At 42.1% G+C, this 16,840-nt stretch overlaps 1 protein-coding gene across 1 annotated transcript in view; it reads left to right on the top strand.

Moving 5' to 3' along the window:
* The first annotated feature begins 2,697 nt into the window (after positions 1-2,697).
* The window catches only part of PLCL1 (phospholipase C like 1 (inactive)), a 370,926-nt gene continuing 356,783 nt past the window's right edge, over positions 2,698-16,840 (top strand). Inside the window, exon 1 of the mRNA XM_040228861.1 lies at positions 2,698-3,013. Within this exon, the coding sequence (XP_040084795.1) occupies positions 2,771-3,013 (243 nt within the window). The 5' untranslated portion in view covers positions 2,698-2,770. The remainder of the gene's footprint in view (positions 3,014-16,840) is intronic.

The following is a 16,840-nucleotide window of genomic DNA, read 5'->3' as shown; positions in this document are numbered from 1 at the left end:
TGATCTCCTTTAGGATGGACTGGTTGGATCTCCTTGCAGTCCAAGGGACTCTCAAGAGTCTTCTCCAACAGCACAGCTCAAAAGCATCAATTCTTCGGTGCTCAGCTTTCTTCACAGTCCAGCTCTCACATCCATACATGACCACTGGAAAAACCACAGCCTTGACTAGATGGACCTTTGTTGGCAAAGTAATGTCTCTGCTTTTGAATATGCTGTCTAGGTTGGTCATAACTTTCCTTCTAAGGAGTGAGCATCTTTTAATTTCATGGCTGCAATCACCATCTGCAGTGATTTTGGAACCCAGAAAAATAAAGTCAGCTACTGTTTCCACTGTTTCCCCATCTATTTCCCATGAAGTGATGGGACCAGATGCCATGATCTTCGTTTTCTGAGTGTTGAGTTTAAGCCAACTTTTTCACTCTCCTCTTTCACTTTCATCAAGAGGCTTTTTAGTTCCTCTTCACTTTCTGCCATAAGGATGGTGTCATCTGTATATCTGAGGTTATTGATATTTCTCCCGGCAATCTTGAGTCCAGCCTGTGTTTCTTCCAGCCCAGCGTTTCTCATGATGTACTCTGCATATAAGTTAAATAAGCAGGGTGACAATATACAGCCTTGACGTATTCCTTTTCGTATTTGGAACCAGTCTGTTGTTCCATGTCCAGTTCTAACTGTTGCTTCCTGACCTGCATACAGGTTTCTCAGGAGGGAGGTCAGGTGGTCTGGTATGCCCATCTGTTTCAGAATTTTCCACAGTTTATTGTGATCCACACAGTCAAAGGCTTTGGCATAGTCAATAAAGCAGAACTAGATGTTTTTCTGGAACTCTCTTGCTTTTTCGATGATCCAGAGGATGTTGGCAATTTGATCTCTGGTTCCTCTGCCTTTTCTAAAACCAGCTTGAACATCTGGAAGTTCACAGTTCACGTATTGCTGAAGCCTGGCTTGGAGAATTTTAAGCATCACTTTACACGCGAATGAGATGAGTGCAATTGTGTGGTAGTTAGAGCATTCTTTGGCGTTGCCTTTCTTTGGGATTGGAATGAAAACTGATCTTTTCCAGTCCTGTGGCCACTGCTGAGTTTTCCAAATTTGCTGGCATATTGAGTGCAGCACTTTCACAGCATCGTCTTTCAAGATTTGAAATAGCTCAACTGGAATTCCATCACCTCCACTAGCTTTGTTCATAGTGATGCAGAAAGTCTTTTAAATTAAAATACCAAATCTTACTAGGGAATCTCAGAGCCATCCTTTTTTCATCTATCCGAGAATTCTGTTGATAATTTCTGTGCCTTAATGAATCATTCAAGGATATCTCTTGCTTGCTAACTTGCTGGAAATGAGCAAAATATGTTTACATAGGATTATCTAGAGAGAGGAAGTTGAACCATTCATTATCAAGTGTTTTAGGATAGAGATTAAATCCCTTACCTCACCTTGCACTTAGCCAACGTGCATCCTATATGTCTTTTCATACTGTTCATGGGGACGACAGAGGACGAGATGGTTGAGTGGCATCACTGACTCAATGGATATGAATTTGAGCAAGCTCCGGGAGAGGGTGAAGGACAGGGAAGCTTGGTGTGCTGCAGTCCATGGGGTCACAAAGAGTCGGACACCTCTGAGTTGACTGAACAACAACAAATCCTGTATGTGGTTTGTGAGGAGTCATTCTTTACATAGGTTTAGTTGGTTCTGTTTCCTATTACCCTCGTGTTATCTAATTCCCTTTCCTTGTCATATTTATTAACAGTGCAGAGTGAACTGAAGATTTTTACATGGAACCTGAAGCAAATTATCCAACAAGAGGCTTCCAGTAAACCCTGGTTTATCTCTGCACGGACTTAACTTCTAAAGGTGAGAGTCTGCAGTTAACCCCTGATGGTTTGAAGTCACCCCAAAGGCACTGACATTAACACTCAACACCCTATTTCTTCCAAATTGCTTTGCTTTGCAAATGAAGGTTTCTTTTTCCCTCCCCTCTCCCCCACCCCCCGATTTTGATCCATCTCCAGGGTCGTGTCGAACATCTAAACTTCTCAAAATGTACGCACACGCGAGCGTGCTCTCACACCCCACTCGAGTACACGAGCCCGGCTGGACCGGCTCCCAGTTAGAGAACACATTCCATTCTTCGTGCTCGGGCACACCCCTCCGCAGTGGGGATTGGTCGGGCCGACCCCCTGTCGGCGAGGCGAGGCTCCTAAGAGGCCCAGACGCCTGCCAATCCCCACGGGCTGTCAAAACAAGTCTTCCCTCCCTGTCACAACAGAGCGGAGTGGAGGTCGCCGCCGCCGCCGCCGCACTTCCTGGGGCCGCTGCGCCGCGGTCCCTGGGCAGGTGGCGGGTGCCCTGGGCAGCGGTCGCCGGGCTCCAGCCCTTTTCAGGCCGCGCGCGTCCCGGCCTCTGCGGCCGCCCGGCCAGGCACCCGGTGCCTTTTGTCTGGCGCAGAGCGGGCGTGTGCATCACATTTCGGACACCTCCCTCTCCTTGTCGTCTCTCCTCCCTCCCGCTCACATCTTCTCCGCCGTCCCCCCCACCCCTCCACCCGCCGCGGACTGCCGGCCTCCTGGACCAAAGCCCGCGGACGTCTCTACTCGAGTGATGCCTCCTCTCCAGAAAGTTGCCGCCGCCGCCGCCGCCGCAACCGGGCGGTGAAACAAAGTCTGGCCGGGCCGCCTCCCGGTGCAAGAGCGCACCCGTGCCCAGCGGCTGCACTTCGCTGCCGGGCGTGCCGCCTCCCCACGGGGAGCCCGAACCGCGCTCGGCCATGGCCGAGGGCGCAGCCAGCAGGGAGGGTTCAGCGCCGCCTGACGCGGCCGGGAGCGAAGACGACCCCCGGGTGGGCCCGGATGCCACCTCCGGGGACTGCGTGGCGGCGGCCCCTGGGGGCCGGTGGAGGGACCGTCGCAGTGGGGTCGCCCTGCCCGGAGCTGCGGGGGCCCCGGCGGACAGCGAGGCCGCCCTCCTGGAGGCTGCACGGGCGACCCCTCGGCGCAGCAGCATCATCAAGGTAAGCGAGGCCGCGCGGCCACGGGAGCTCGGCCGTGGGTGGGCGGTGGGTGGGTCGTCGGGCTGGGGCAGGATGTACGGTGTCCGGAGGCATCGCAGGCTTAGCATTGTTTTCTCCAGTGTCCTTCATTACCAAACCTTCCTTCCTTGTCCGGAGGTTCCCAGACTCAGCTCTTGGCTGTGAGAAGCAGAAGTGACTTTTTTTTTTTTTTCCTCACCGCAGAGGAAAAGTTCCATTCTGCGTCTTTGCGTTTTGATCGATGCTTTCCCTCATTTTCTCTGAAAGTTTCTCTAAACCATTGATGTAAGGAGGAAGGCAGAACCCAATATAAATGCAGACCTGTGGGAAGGTTGTGCACTGCTCTCCAACGAAAAGTTAGCTTTCCCCTCACAGTTTACCCTCAAGTGGGAAAAAACCCCCAAAACAAACATACAAATCTTCGAGGCTCAAACTGTCTTGAGATTTCACGAAGCGTGAACCTTCCTCATAGGCAGGCTGTTTTTGTCAGCGGACCCTGCGGCAAAGTAGGCAAAGAGCGAAGGTGCAGCCTAGAGTTGTGCAGATAGCGTAATTGGAAAGCAGTAAATCCACCAAGCATCCCCACTGGTCCTCGTGGTTACCACCACATCCAGGAGAACGCTTCCCGACCCTTCAACTACCAGTCAGGGTTTCTATCTATACGTTTGGCTAGCCTCACCCCTCCTCTTGTCTCTTTCTGTCTTCCTTCCACTTGGGGCTTGCTTCCTGTTTGAGATTTCATCTTGGGTTCATGACATCAGTATAAGGCCTCCTGGAATTCAGAACCTTTCCACAGGCTTTGGAAGAGGGCCTTTTAGCATAAATGCATGAGTACATAATCTTGAGTACATGACATTAAAATTGATCTTGGAAGAACAGTCACTATGAAACTGCTTCTATATAAAAATAAGCCAAAGATGAAATGAAGGATGGAGTTGGAACTATCCATACTTACTATTCAATGTGTTTGTGTTAATACTTTCAAAACCCTTGTTCAGGTTCAAGCTGTGTATACATCACACAATACGTTTCTCTTTCTCAAGCTCTAAATTGAACTCCTAGTGCCACTGTGGGTAGACTGTTCCCACAGTCCATCCAGCTAGCTCCAAGTATGGTCTAGGCTTTTCCCCAATACTGACACATGGAAGTTTAGAGCCAAACAGGGAAATTTCTATATTAAAAGAAGAGTGGGTGGTAGTTGCAAATGACTTGTAGTAGTTTCTGTTATTTTGTGACTTTTAGATTATGTGAAGAGGAGTGTTCTTTTCTGGGTATGAATTTGGGGAAAAAGGAAATGATCCCTGCCCCTGCCGCCTTTAACCCATAGGTCAGAAAGCATGTTATCTTGAAACTTAAAAAAGCCCACTGCAGACAGTATACATTTTGAAGCCTAAGATGTAGACACTACATGTGTTGTGTGAAAACAATAGCCACAAGATAGTTTAAAATATATCATCATAAAAAGCATTGGGCTTTTTTTGTTGTAAAAGAAATGAAAGTAACAGAGTGTAAGGAGTATACAAATTCTTGCAGCTAAATTGGTAAGTTTAAAATTTTAGTATGTGCTGGTTGGTATTCTTGGAAGGGTCCTTGCTGAGTAATGGTGCCTGTTTTGTTTTGACATTAGCAACTTAATCCTTTCCCTATTTAATAGTAAAATAAACATTTAATAACTGCCATTTAAAATTAAAGATACCAGAATATGAAGTGAATTCTTCTTATTATCAGTTAACTTTATTGAAAAATTATTAATATATGCATATATAAAAACAAATGTTGCAAAGGCATTTGAAGGGAAAACTCCCAGTCACTCCCCATTCCCACTTACAAAGTCTACCCCAATAGCTGTTAATATGTTCTTGTGTACCCTTCCAGATATATTCCATATATAAGCATGTGTATCTGTATATATCTGTGGTGAACTCCTGATGCTACTGATTTATGTAATAAAATTTGGCTAGAGTTTTTATAGGGTTTATATATTCAGACTTATGCCAAACATTTTGATGTCTGGAGAGTTGTCTAAGGTCATTGTGATGCATCTGTTAATCTTCAAGGATAACCTGTAGGTCATTGGTCCTTGGGGTCTATTCCCAGAGGCCTTCATTATCTTCCAGTGGAGAAAGGGACAGGTGATGGGTTCTGTTTCACTCCTCCTCTGAGATCAAGGACATCTCAGAATCTGTCACTCCATGGTTTGTTCACTTTAGCACAACAAAAATGAGAGTTTCTGAACAAGGTCTAGATCATAAGAAGTAAGTAGTACATGCTTCTCTATTGAGAAAAGATTGCTTTCTTTGTTGTTTTTCCAAGAGTTATTTTTATTTGGTATTGAAACATACACAAAAAGAAAGGCTTTAGTACATTTTATATTAATCAAACTATTAAATGCTGTTCCAGATAGCCTTAGTACAGTGATAATTGATATTCATGGTCATAACTCTGAGCCACTGAAAGATTGTGAATCATCAAATATCAAATTCTTTTCAGTTCAGTTGAGGGTATTGTTTCTATTCTAATTTGACTGCTAATTCTCTGTAAACTTGAATATTAGATAAGTCAGAATACTGCATTCCTCTAGCATGCCAGAAAACAGACTGTCTTGTATATTAATAGAAGGAATGTTTTCAGTAAATTTGCCCTCCCTAATTTGTGAAAACATGTGTTTAGTTGAGAAAACAATTTCCTTCTGAGCTGATGAAAACAATAGTATTTATCTTTACACATTTTTTGAAAGTCTTTCTACTGTAATTATGTTTCTTCCCTTATATGCCCAGTCCTAAATTTTGAAAAATTTAATGTGAGAGTTAAACTATGTTTTCTTTAATCTGTCCATTTTCCCCTGTGTTTTTCTGTGTAATTTTTTGTACAGCACCGACATTTATAAATGTTGTATGTTTTTTGGTAAGTGTATTGTTGTATACCACAGTATTACATAAACTTCATCTTAATTGCTTCTTTATGACTTTTGGTTTAAAATGACAAGTTTAGTTACTTGCAGGGTTGAGAGTATCTAGTAATTAGGTACTGTTGTGCTTTCAAATATACTTCTACCTAAGAAATTAGACCAATTAACTATCTGGTATTTGATATAAAATTTATGTATTTAAAATATTTAGAATTTTAGATTGTAGTTTATCACTATTACTCTATAACAGAAATTTTAGGAAATAGAAAGCAGTGTAGCTTGCTCCCTATACTATTGGGTTTGCCAAAAAGTTCACCTGGGTTTGTCCATAAGCTGTAACAAAAAAATCTGAATGAACTTCTGGCCACCAAATAGATGATGGGAATTGAGGTACATACATGTTTTAAAAATAGCATACTTTTAAAGCAAGACTTTTAAAATAAGTCTCTCAATAGTTGAGAGACTTCCCTGGTGGTCCAGTGGTGAAGACTCCACATTTCCAATTCAGGGGGCTTGTGTTGGATCCCTAGTCAGGGAGCTAAGATCTCACAGACTGCAAAGCCAAGGGGGAAAAAAAAAGCAAATGATTTATCTCCCGTTATCTGTAATGTATTGAAGAGCCCTACTTTTTCCCATTTCCTTTTGCTTCTACTTCGGTGTGAACTCTTGAGAAGAAATTATCACTTGGATCCCATGGGCATAAGTGTGTGGGTTGAAGAGAGAAGTTGGAAATGAGGTGCTGAGATGTTCACTGAAGCAGCTAAAGTAGTGACTTCCACGTTGTTCATGTTTCTTATATCATGGCTAGTCTCATTCTGTCATGTTCATTGTGATCGTGGGGCTGATGTAGTGGGTTTCTGAGCTGCAGCCTCAAAGATGCTCCTTGGGTACCTGCTGACCCATATCAAAATTATGGCTCTCCTCAGAGGAGCAAGGGAAATTTTATTCACTTTTATGAAGTACTGCCTAATGTGAGTCAGGTAATAAACTAGGAGCTTTCATACATTATAATCACTTAATCCTCACAGCAAACTCTCTGAAGTAGAGAAGGGAGGCATGGAGAGCTCCTGATACAGTGTGTAGTCAAGATTCATACCCATGTCTGAAAACTTGTGGTCTCATGCTGATTCTCAGATGCAGAGAGAGCCATGATCCATGAACACATTTTAGGTTAGAAGTTACGTAAACATCTAAGAAAGTGGCAGATTCTTGGGCAAGGTTTGTGGGTAAACTCTCTTTTCTCTGCTTCACCTCTCCAATTCAGAACAACTCGAAATGGATGACTCTAGAAAGCTTCCTTTTTGGCTCAGCTAGTAAAGAGTCCGTCTGCAATACAGGAGACCTAGGTTAGATCCCTGGGTTGGGAAGATCCCCTGGAGAAGGGAAAGGCTACCCACTCCAGTATTCTGGCCTAGAGAATTCCGTGGGCAGTCCATTGGGTCGCAAAGAGTTGGATATGACTGAGCAACTTTCAGTTCAGTTCAGTCAGAAAGAGATTGCAGATGCTTCTGTCTTTGGTCATTTTGTTAGGCCTGCACTGTGCTTTGAAAGGCAGAGAAGCTTGGCAGATGTTCTACTTGTTGTCAATATATGAAGGTCACACCTGTTCTTTTATGCCTGACCCACTTCTCCCCTTCTCATGTAGCAGTTGAGTTTGTGAAGGATTGTATTTTCTTTTAGACTCATTTGGGGGCATAGTAAAAGTGAAAGTGAAAGTCACTCAGTTGTATCAGACTCTTTGTGACCCCATGGACTATACAGTCCATGGAATTCTCCAGGCCAGAATACTGGAGTGGTAGCCATTCCCTTCTGCAGGGGATCTTCCCAACCCAGGGATCAAACCCAGATCTCCCTCATTGCAGGCAGATTCTTTACCAGTTGAGGCACAAGGTAAGCCCAACAATACTGGAGTGGGTAGCCTATCTCTTCTCCAGAGGATCTTCATGACCCAGGAATTGAACCAGAGTCTCCTGCATTGTGTGTGGATTCTTTACCAACTGAGCTATCAGGGAAGCCCATGCTATATGGGGCATGCGCTGCTGCTGCTACTAAGTCACTTCAGTGGTGTCCGACTCTGTGCGACCCCATAGACGGTAGCCCACCAGGCTTCTCTGTCCCTGGGATTCTCCAGGCAAGAACACTGGAGTGGCTTGCCATGTCCTTCTCCAATGCATGAAAGTAAAGAGTGAAAGTGAAGTCGCTCAGTCGTGTCCGACTCTTAGTGACCCCATGGTCTGCAGCCTATCAGGCTCCTCCACCCATGGGATTTTCCAAGCAAGACTACTGGAGTGGGTCACCATTGCCTTCTCCAGGAGTATATATTACTCTAGAGGAGTAATGAAATAAGAGGTCTTGTGTGGGAGCTCTGAAAATATTTTTTAATAGGGAAAATTATGAAGGGAATGGAGTATGATTGAGAAATAACTCAAACATTTTAGACACACTATAAGTTAAATAGGCTTCTGTAACTTGGCATGGGAATTAATCAGCATTTATAGGCTCTTTTACCTGTAGAAATATGTTAAAAGTTCTAAAAAATCAACTTATGGGTAAATTTTAGATAAACAACCTGATTATACTGCAGAAATCCCAGCCTTACTGGGTGCCATAAGTGTGTCCTGGTGGTTTCCATTGTGGATACCCCTCCTAAGGTATGATTCATAAGTGGCATTGAACTTCTTGCATGGATTTGTTTTGTTATGCCAGTAACTTCAGTTAGAGTATTAATTTTCCTGAAATTGCCATAGAAACATGGTCACATTTCACCTTAGAAATGGTTGTTTCTCATAGTGGTGCCTTTCTGATGTGATTTCTTACAGCATCTCTCAAGAGAATTCAGAATAAAATTTAGATAAAGAACCTTGTATTGTTTTGATGAGAGTCTTTTAGAAGTACCTGTTGATTAGTGCTTCCTATTATAATCAGAATTTATAAGAATTTTTTTCCTTCTTAAAAAATGTATTAAGGTTTAAAAAGTAGAAGTTAATTGCATAGCCATTGAGAGGTTAAACATACATTGCAATTAAGACTGAAGAATTGTTTTCTCAGCCTTTCCCCCTTTACAGTAGAGAAAACAGGTAATTAAATTTTGTACAGTAAAATGTCAATTGAACATTTATTTCCAAATAACACCTTAGGCACCACAGGTTATTATGAGAAGACACTGGGGACAGCTGATTGTACCTTTGGTACCACAGAACAAACACTCCATTAATGCTTCTAGGTAATGTTGGAGCAATTGGTTGGGCAGTAGGCTGGGGAGTAATTCAAAGAAAGAATTACAGCAGGCTTCCCTGCTCCCCCATTGACTGTTCAGTTTTAATAATGGTGAATGTTAAACATAATTCCATTTTAGGGATCAATATCTAAATTGAGACCAGTATAAAATTGTACATTAAAAAAATCATCAGCTTAAAATGACTAAGAGGCAGGAGTAAAATTCCTTTTTGAGTTTTCCACTGGGATCTCACCACTAGTAAATGAACCATTGGTTACTAGATAGAGAGAATAATTTGATTGCACTTCCAATCTAGGGTAATAATAAATCAGTAAACCTGTTACAATGGAACCTGTCAGTTCTACATAATCTCATATTTTGATGTTTTCTAATAATGTGAAAAAAGATATATTTGTAGCTTTTTCAAATCTTATTTATCTTTGCAGGGCTTCCCAGGTGGCACTAATGGTATAGAACCTGCCTGCCAGTACAGGAGACATAAGAGATTAGAGTTTGATACCTGGGTCGTGAAGATCCCCTGGAGGAGGGTATCACAATCTCCTCCAGTATTCTTTCCTGGAGAATCCCATGGACAGAGGAGCCTAGCAGGCTACAGTCCATAGGGTTGCAAAGAGTCAGACATGACTGAAGCAACTTAGTATGTACGCATGCACATTTATCTTTGCATCCCAGTTCATCTTGGTATCCTACTTACCGTGGGCTTCCCTGGTGGCTCAGAGGTTAAAGCGTATGCCTGCAATGTGGGAGACCTGGGTTTGACCCCTGGGTCGGGAAGATCCCCTGGAGAAGGAAATGGCATTCTACTCCAGTGTTCTTGCTTGGAGAATCCCATGGATGTACTAGAAGGTTATGATAGACAGAATTTATTGTAATTAATAAAACAGAGTCTATCAGTGCCCTTGAACTTGCAGTCTTGTAGTCATTTACTAGTTTTTGGAGGAGATAGTAGGAGCAGAAGTGGCGAGGTGGGGTGGGGTGGGGAATGAAGGTTGGCAGTCTGCTCCTCCCGGAGACTGACATACAAGATTCAAAGACACCTTCAGCATTTGGTGAACTCCATTTTTGAAATACTTTGGAAATACTATTATTCCATGCTATAATTAAATAGTGTATATTTAAATATGTTATTAATAATTAAATGCTTTATTTTTATGTTTAATAGATAAAATACCCAGTACATCTTGGAGAGATTTTCCTCTTGAGAAATTTTCTTATAATGACAGCAAATGCTTATTTAAGTTATGAGTTTGGCATTGTTTAATCAATGTATATTCACTCATTCAATCCTCACAATAACCTTATGAACTTAGTGTTTTTACTTGTTATTTCCCTTTTCACAGTTGGAGAGATACTAAATGACTTACCCAGGGTCACTTAGCTAGTAAATGGCAGAGCGAAGAAATGGACTCAAATGATTTAGCTCCATAGGTTAATCTTTATACTATACATCCTGCTAAATAATATTGATTTAAACCTTAGCTAGTATTCATGAAATAGCAGACATTATATAGCTACCTTAAAAACTAAGTTTAGCTGACAAGTCAAAAAGAAGCAATTCTGAAAACAACTTTGGGAAACTCTATTAAGGATTCTTTGCTTATGATTTTTTTTAGCTTCTTAACCTTTCATGTAAAATGCCCATGACTTTACAGTAATATTGTACTCTACTCCACTTTCCCTTGAGAGAATGGAATTTCTCTTAGTATATTTTTACTCTTTTCCATTATAAACATCTTTACCATGAAGCAATAATTTATGATCCAACTTTGCTATAAATTATACAGGCTAAGGATGGACTGTTATTTAATTAATGCAAACTGATATGATTTATTTTATAGTTTGATAGTTTTGTCTTCCAGCATCAATACATCAAAAAGTTGTACCTGAGCTTTTAATCCAGGGAAGTTGCAATTTTGATAAGTGGTAGTGGATATGATGCTATATGATTCAGATTTCTCCCCAATTACATTCGAGGTAGGTGAGTTCATCACACATATGAGGAATATTTGAGGAATTTCATTAAACTGAAAGTCTGTTTAATCATTTAATTCCTTTATGGGGGGTGGAAATTTCAGTCAGTATGTGAAAATTTTAAATATGTGAGTATGCTGTGAAATGACTGTGTTTGTGGCTACTTTATTGTGTTGATGGTAATGAGTCCATTCTGCTATGCAGAGATATAGTACTATGGCCAAATGGTACCCAGAGGTTTATCCCCATCACTTGGAGACTGGCCAGGGTTAAAGGCACAGTCAGCTCTCTTGATGAAACACTCCTCATATGTCAGCTTTAATTATCTATCTGTGGTTATGTTAAATTATTGAAAGGGCATAGGACTTTGGCTTTTTCTTTCTCTTCTTTCTCTCTCTCCCTGTCTTTTCTCTGTTGCAGCATTTGCACAATAAGACATTTGGTCACATTCTCTTAAAGTGTTTTTTTTTTTTTTTTTTTTTTTTTTAAAAAAACAATGAGGCTTTCCCCAAACATCTGAAACTTACAAGAGTTATTTTTCCTAATACCCTCTTATGTTCAGTTAGTGTGGAATCAACCTCGTTTTGTGATAAATGCAGTGGTGTGTGTGTACACACTTATGCTAGACACATTGGAAGTCAGAAACTTTAACGGCAGGTGACCTTTTGATCCCCAGCTTTCTGTCCTATGGCTGCTGCTGCTAAGTCGCTTCAGTCGTGTCCGACTCTGTGTGACCCCATAGACAGCAGCCCACCAGGCTCCTCTGTCCCTGGGATTCTCCAGGCAAGAACACTGGAGTGGGTTACCATTTCCTTCTCCCTGGTGGCTCAGGTTAAAGCGTCTGCCTGCAATGCAGGAGACCTGGGTTTGATCCCTGGGTTGGGAAGATCCCCTGGAGAAGGAAATGGCAACCCACTCCAGTATTCTTGCCTGGAGAACCCCATGGACAGAGGAGCCTGGTGGGCTACAGTCCACGGGGTCGCAAAGAGTCAGACACGACTGAGTGACTTCACTTTCACTTTCTCCAATGCATGAAAGTGAAGAGTGAAAATGAAGTCACTCAGTCGTGTCCGACTCTTAGTGACTCCATGGACTGCAGCCTACCAGGCTCCTGCGTCCATGGGATTTTCCAGGCAAGCGTACTGGAGTAGGGTGCCACTGCCTTCTCCAGTCCTATGGCTGAGGTGATGGTATTTATCCAATGACACATGTATTATGAAAATAATTGCATGGGCTATGAGAAGTCAAAAGTATTAGCAGTTAAGTTACACCAGATTTCTATGGTTTGGGGAGAAGAGAAAGAGGATCAATGTGTGCTAAAGAGAAAGAAATCAGAGAGGACCATGTTTATAAATGGTCACAGTAATGTTTCAATAAATAGTTCTTTACCTGGATCATTCTGCCAGAAGTTGTACATTTGGAAATACAAAGTTTGAGGATTTTGTTGGCATTTTGGTTCTGGAGAGTCTTTTAACTAACACCTCACTCCATAACACAGCTAATGGTGAATACTCAGCATAGGGCCCTTGAACCTAGAGATTCCTGGGAAGGATCTAGAAAGAACTGGTCTTGGTTGTTGGGAATGCTTGGCATTAAAGACAAGTTAGGTCTGTTTTTCTGTTTTCCTAGCCCTAGCCCTAGGAAGAATTCATCAGAGTTCCTCCGTCATCATGACAGGGTCACCAATACAGAGAAATGGCTTCTGGGAGACAAGACATCGTAGAAATTGGTATAAAGAATGAAAGTAGTTGTGAGTGCTGGTATTAGCTGTCACGGCTTGAAACAAAAGACTCTGATTCTACAGATGCAGGGGGACTGTGAACTGTTGTGTTCAGACACTCCTAATGGTCTTGTGGAGAGGCAGCCTTCACTGCTGCTCTTGCCCACCCCACTTTCCCAGGCTGAACAAGGGGAGGACTTCCAGGGAGGAGGTGACCTTGGAAGGGAGCCTGTTCCTTCCACTTTCCTGATTTCGGGTGGAAGAGCTCATGACCCTTTTTGAAGCTGAGAGAGACAGGACTCAAGAGGATCATTAATAAAGATTGGGCAGGTAGTGGTGGTAGCATCCAACAGTTCTCCTTTCCACCAAGTCTTCCTGTAAGCTGGGACTGATGCTCATCTCTTCTCTGGAATGTGCTGAATTGCCAGACCAGCAGAGCTCTTATGCTGTCCGAGTTCCTGATTGTGGACAAAGGTGACGCTGTCAAAGATGGCCAGGATGTTGCTAGTGCCCCACCCAAAGAAGGCATTTGAACAGAGGGACTCTAGTAACAAAAGACTGGGGCAGGGGCTGGGTAAGTGGTGGGAGAAAGAGGTCAGAGGTCCAAGCCACATCTCTAAAACCAGTATGATGAATGTATAGGAAGAAGAGCACTGTAGAGAACCAACATCTCCACACAGAGTCAGCATTTAGACGTCTGCCTTACAGATAGAATCAATAGTTCAGTGTTAACCCGAGAAGCAGAGAAACCCAACCCAGTGGGGCCTGCAGCATCCCTATGATGCCATCTTTAGAGAGACCATGGCCTGTCCTATCCATCCTCCAGCCCAACCCTAGAAGGGAAGTATAGGGAGGAAGAGAAAAAGAGAAGTGGGTAGACTAGACCTATCCCCTGCTGCAGCAGCTACCACCACTGTTTTCGCTTGCTTTGGGGGTGTGGAATGGAAAGAAGACCTCTGAGATTGAAGTTTTAAATGAATAGGAGTGAGTTTTTTAAGGACTTGAAAAAGTGAAAGTCGCTCAGTGATGTCCGACTCTTTGCAACCCCATGGGGAATTCAATGGAATTCTCCAGGCCAGAATACTGGAGTAGGTAGCCTTTCCCTTCCCCAGGGGATCTTCCCAACCCAGAGATTGAACCCAGGTCTCCCTCATTGCAGGCAGATTTTTTACCAGTTGAGCCACAAGGGAAGCCCAAGAATACTGGAGTGGGTAGCCTATCCCTTCTCCAGGGGATCTTCCTGACCCAGGAATCCAACCGAGGTCTCCTGCATTGCAGGTGGATTCTTTACCAACTGAGCTATATTGTGAAATCTGAGTGAGGTCAGTTAGTAGTAGTAACTGGAGTACCCAGGGACAAGGGGATATGAGATGGCACAGTTGAGAGGGTGCTGTTGTGGGATAAATAAAGCTCACTGGACTTCCTTGGCCATACAGTGCTTAAGATTCTGTGCTTCCAATACAGGGGGCATGGATTTGATCCCTGGTCTGGGAACTAAGATCCTATGTGTTATGTGGTGCAACAAAAATCAAACCAAACCAAACCAAACAAACTCACTTGTTTGGACTCCAGCAACTTAAGACTGCTTAATTATCCAATTACATTATTGTAGAATTGGAGAACTTGAGATCATTCTCTAATTCTACCCCTTCATTTATTAAGCGTGGCTATCCACGATCTCTCTCATTCTTCTAGGGAGCCACTAGAGTATTGTTTATGGCACCATGGATAGGTAATGGAGGGTTATGGAGGGTTCTTTTACAATTTCATGGTGTAGAATAATAACAAGCCCCCAAATTGTCAAGATCTTACATTATTTTTTTAATTTATATAGCAGTTGGAAAAACATGGCCGTGGTTATCATTTCAACCTTACAGATAAGGAAGCCAAAGCTCTGAGAGGTAGAGAAACATGTTCCAGGTCTCCCAGATATTAAGTATGTCTGTGTTTGGTAGGGTAGAGGTGGGGGAGGGCAGAATTTTTCCTCCCTATTTTCTTTATTCCTCTAACTTGCAACCACCAGTAACTCAGGTTTCCAAAAAAACAATGATTCAAGAATATGTTAATCTGGTTGCATTGGGCCAGAGTTAAAGCAAAGTTAAGGTGGTTCAGCCTTGCACTGTTCTGTGATTAAAGCAACCATCATCAATTGAACTAGGGACACATATTTAAGTTGAAAGTCAGAAGGATCTAACACACAATGATAGCTTTGAAGGGAGTGCTTTGGCATACTTTGGAGGTTTGGGTTTTCTTACTCTTCAAAAGCTACATTTTAGAAACCCTAAATATTAGTTTTCTATTGTTGCTTTAGCAAATTATCACAGTGTCTTTAAACAGTATATATTTGTTATCTTTTAGTTCTAGAAGTCTGCAGCCTGAAATGTGTCTCACTGTGCTAAAATTAAGGTATTGGCACGGCTGTGTTCCTTTTGGGGCGTCCCTGGTGGCTCAGTGGTAAAGAATCTGCCTGCAGTGCAGGAGACCTGGGTTCCATCTCTGGTTCGGAGAGACCCCCTGGAGAAGGGAAGCAATCCACTCCAATATTCTTGCCTGGAGAATTCCGTGGACAGAGGAGTCTGGTAGGCTAGGGGAAAATCCATTTTCTTGCCCCTTTCAGCTTCTAGAGTCTGCTACATTCTTTGGATCCTGGCCCCTTCTGTTTTCAAAGACAGGAACAGCCAGTGAAGTCTTTCTCACATCATACTACCTTACCCTGCCCCATGCAAACTCTTCTCTCTCTTCCGTCTTTAACTATCTTTGCGATTACATTGGGCTCACGTGCATAATCCAAGATGATCTTCCTATTTTAAAGTCAGTTGATTAGTAATCTTAATTCCATCTGTAATCTTCTTTGTCATGGAACCTAATATGGAACCAAATGGAACCTAATATGGAACCTGTCATGGAACCAAACCATGAAACCAAATTCTGAGGAATAGGACATAAAAATCTTTGGGGACCATTATTCTATCATATCCTGGTTTCAGAACTAGGTCATTGTTGTTGTGATGATTTTTTTCCCATTCTAAATGAACTTGATTAAGGTTCTTTAAATATAAATATAATTTGTTACAATATGAACAGTCTATTGGATTAAGATTTAGGATTTTAATAGTAGTTTTAATAAAATAGTTTATGGATCTTAGGAGCATTTAATTTCTAACTAAATCTGGATTTTTACTTTAATATGATATACTTTTTATACTTTAAAATATAGAGCTTTAGTAGACTATTAACTAAAAGAATCCTTACAGTTTACCTCATAATAGTTGAATCTACCTCTTAACAGGTCTGAAAACAGACTTAGAGGGATTATTGACTTCCTCAAATCATAAAGCAAATTGATGGAGAACTAGTACCAATGTCTTCCAACTTCTTATGACCTGAACTGCATAAGATTTAAAAAGAAGGGGATCCAGATTTATGGATTTTACTCTTAATATATTCTTCACAAGAACTGAAGAATGACTTTCAGGTTCTCACAACGTCCTTGTGCCCTTGACTTGACTCTGAGAAGAATGTACTTTAGAAAACTCTCCAGGAAAATTGATTCAACTGACCTGTCTTTGGGGCAGATGTCCTCTGTTATCTTCACTGTTAAAAGTTTAAAACTTTATAAATTATAATGAGGAAGAAGAGGTGATGTTCCAGACTGAGGAAGATTTTTTTTTGTGGTTAAAAATGTAGGTTTTTTTTTTTTTTTTCCTTTAAGAAGTTTTTTGATGAGTCCTCCTGGCTAGTGTGTAAAATCAGTTATTTAATTTACCTCCTTTTAACTTAACTGAATAAGTTTCAATAGAGGAATTATATTGTAGAAGCTACTCGTAATAGCCATACACAAAACACACCCTTACCTGGGACAGAGAAAGGGAGTTTCCAGCCTGTATGGCAATGCAAACTGTTAAAATAACAATAAACCCAGTTTCCTCAGTGGTGCATATATTAAAGAGTAATTTCCAGGCAGGCTCACAT

Source organism: Oryx dammah, unplaced genomic scaffold (genome assembly GCF_014754425.2).
Source record: "Oryx dammah isolate SB20612 unplaced genomic scaffold, SCBI_Odam_1.1 HiC_scaffold_27, whole genome shotgun sequence".
Taxonomy (NCBI): Eukaryota; Metazoa; Chordata; class Mammalia; order Artiodactyla; family Bovidae; genus Oryx; species Oryx dammah.
Note: the sequence above shows the minus strand (reverse complement) of the source record. Positions and strands in the feature narration are given on the sequence as shown.